The 1,006-nt window shown below is 43.0% G+C and overlaps 1 protein-coding gene across 1 annotated transcript in view; it reads left to right on the top strand.

Moving 5' to 3' along the window:
• Window positions 1-401: 401 nt before the first annotated feature.
• The window catches only part of LOC108761970 (uncharacterized), a 3,447-nt gene continuing 2,842 nt past the window's right edge, over window positions 402-1,006 (top strand). Inside the window, exon 1 of the mRNA XM_018508761.1 lies at window positions 402-1,001. Within this exon, the coding sequence (XP_018364263.1) occupies window positions 402-1,001 (600 nt within the window). The remainder of the gene's footprint in view (window positions 1,002-1,006) is intronic.

Here is a 1,006-nt window from a genome sequence, read left to right as displayed (position 1 = left end):
GAAGATTTTTACCATGCACTTCAGTAAAATTGATCAAACTTATTTTAAACTTTATTGTAGTTCTATTAATGAATGAGAGGGATTTATGTTAAAATTCTTCAAAATACAATGTTGTCCCACGACTGTCATATTTTCAGGGTAAATTCTAAGAAAAAATTCTCTCCGTGTATAAAGCAATAAATTTATGTCCTTGCGAATGTACGTTATAGCAAATTTATTTTATGAGGTACCGTTTACGAGACCACGTGTAGCGTACTCCGTGAGTATCGATCGACTGACGAGACGCACAAGTATCCTATTATTAACTATTACTGGTTGCTCGCTGGCGCAGGCGCTACTTTCTATCAATTGCATGTACATTTAAGTCGATTCAGTAGCATTCACGCGTTCCGTGAGCAATCATGAATGTCAATGACTCTGTCATGTCAGAACGGGACGCGAGTGATTACAGTATTCAATTGAATCGTTGGCTTCTAAAACTGGTGGGCGCTTGGCCAAGTTCAGCCTCGACAACAGTTAGAGAAAAAGTAATTTCAACAATACTGGTAATCATCTGCTACTCGTTAGTAGCCTACACGGTCATACCTTGTATTCTGAACATTCTGTTCGAAGAGACCGATGTGCAGAAAAAATTAAGAGCTGTTGGTCCATTAAGTCACTGGTGCATGGGTGGCATGAATTACTTCTCACTGCTGTTTCGCAGCCGCGATATATACCGTTGCGTGGAGCACGTGAGGACCGATTGGCTTATGATGACAGACATAGAAGACCGGCAAGTGATGCTGAAGTATGCCAAAGTCGGCCGTTTCGTCGCCGGGCTATGCGCAATTTTCATGCATGTTGGCGTTTTCTCGCACACCGTATTGCAAGGTGCCACGCCGAAGTTCGAACGTATCGGAAACGTGAGCGTGAAGGTGCGTGTGTTACTATGTCCCACGTACAGTAAGTTCGTAGATATTACGAAGAGCCCGGCGGGCGAAATCGCATTAACTATGCAGCTCCTCTC

The sequence above is a fragment of the Trachymyrmex cornetzi genome, unplaced genomic scaffold (genome assembly GCF_001594075.2).
Source record: "Trachymyrmex cornetzi isolate Tcor2-1 unplaced genomic scaffold, Tcor1.1 scaffold272, whole genome shotgun sequence".
NCBI classification, from domain to species: domain Eukaryota; kingdom Metazoa; phylum Arthropoda; class Insecta; order Hymenoptera; family Formicidae; genus Trachymyrmex; species Trachymyrmex cornetzi.
The sequence above is the reverse complement of the archived record's forward strand: the minus strand, read 5'-3'. Positions and strand labels throughout refer to the sequence as shown.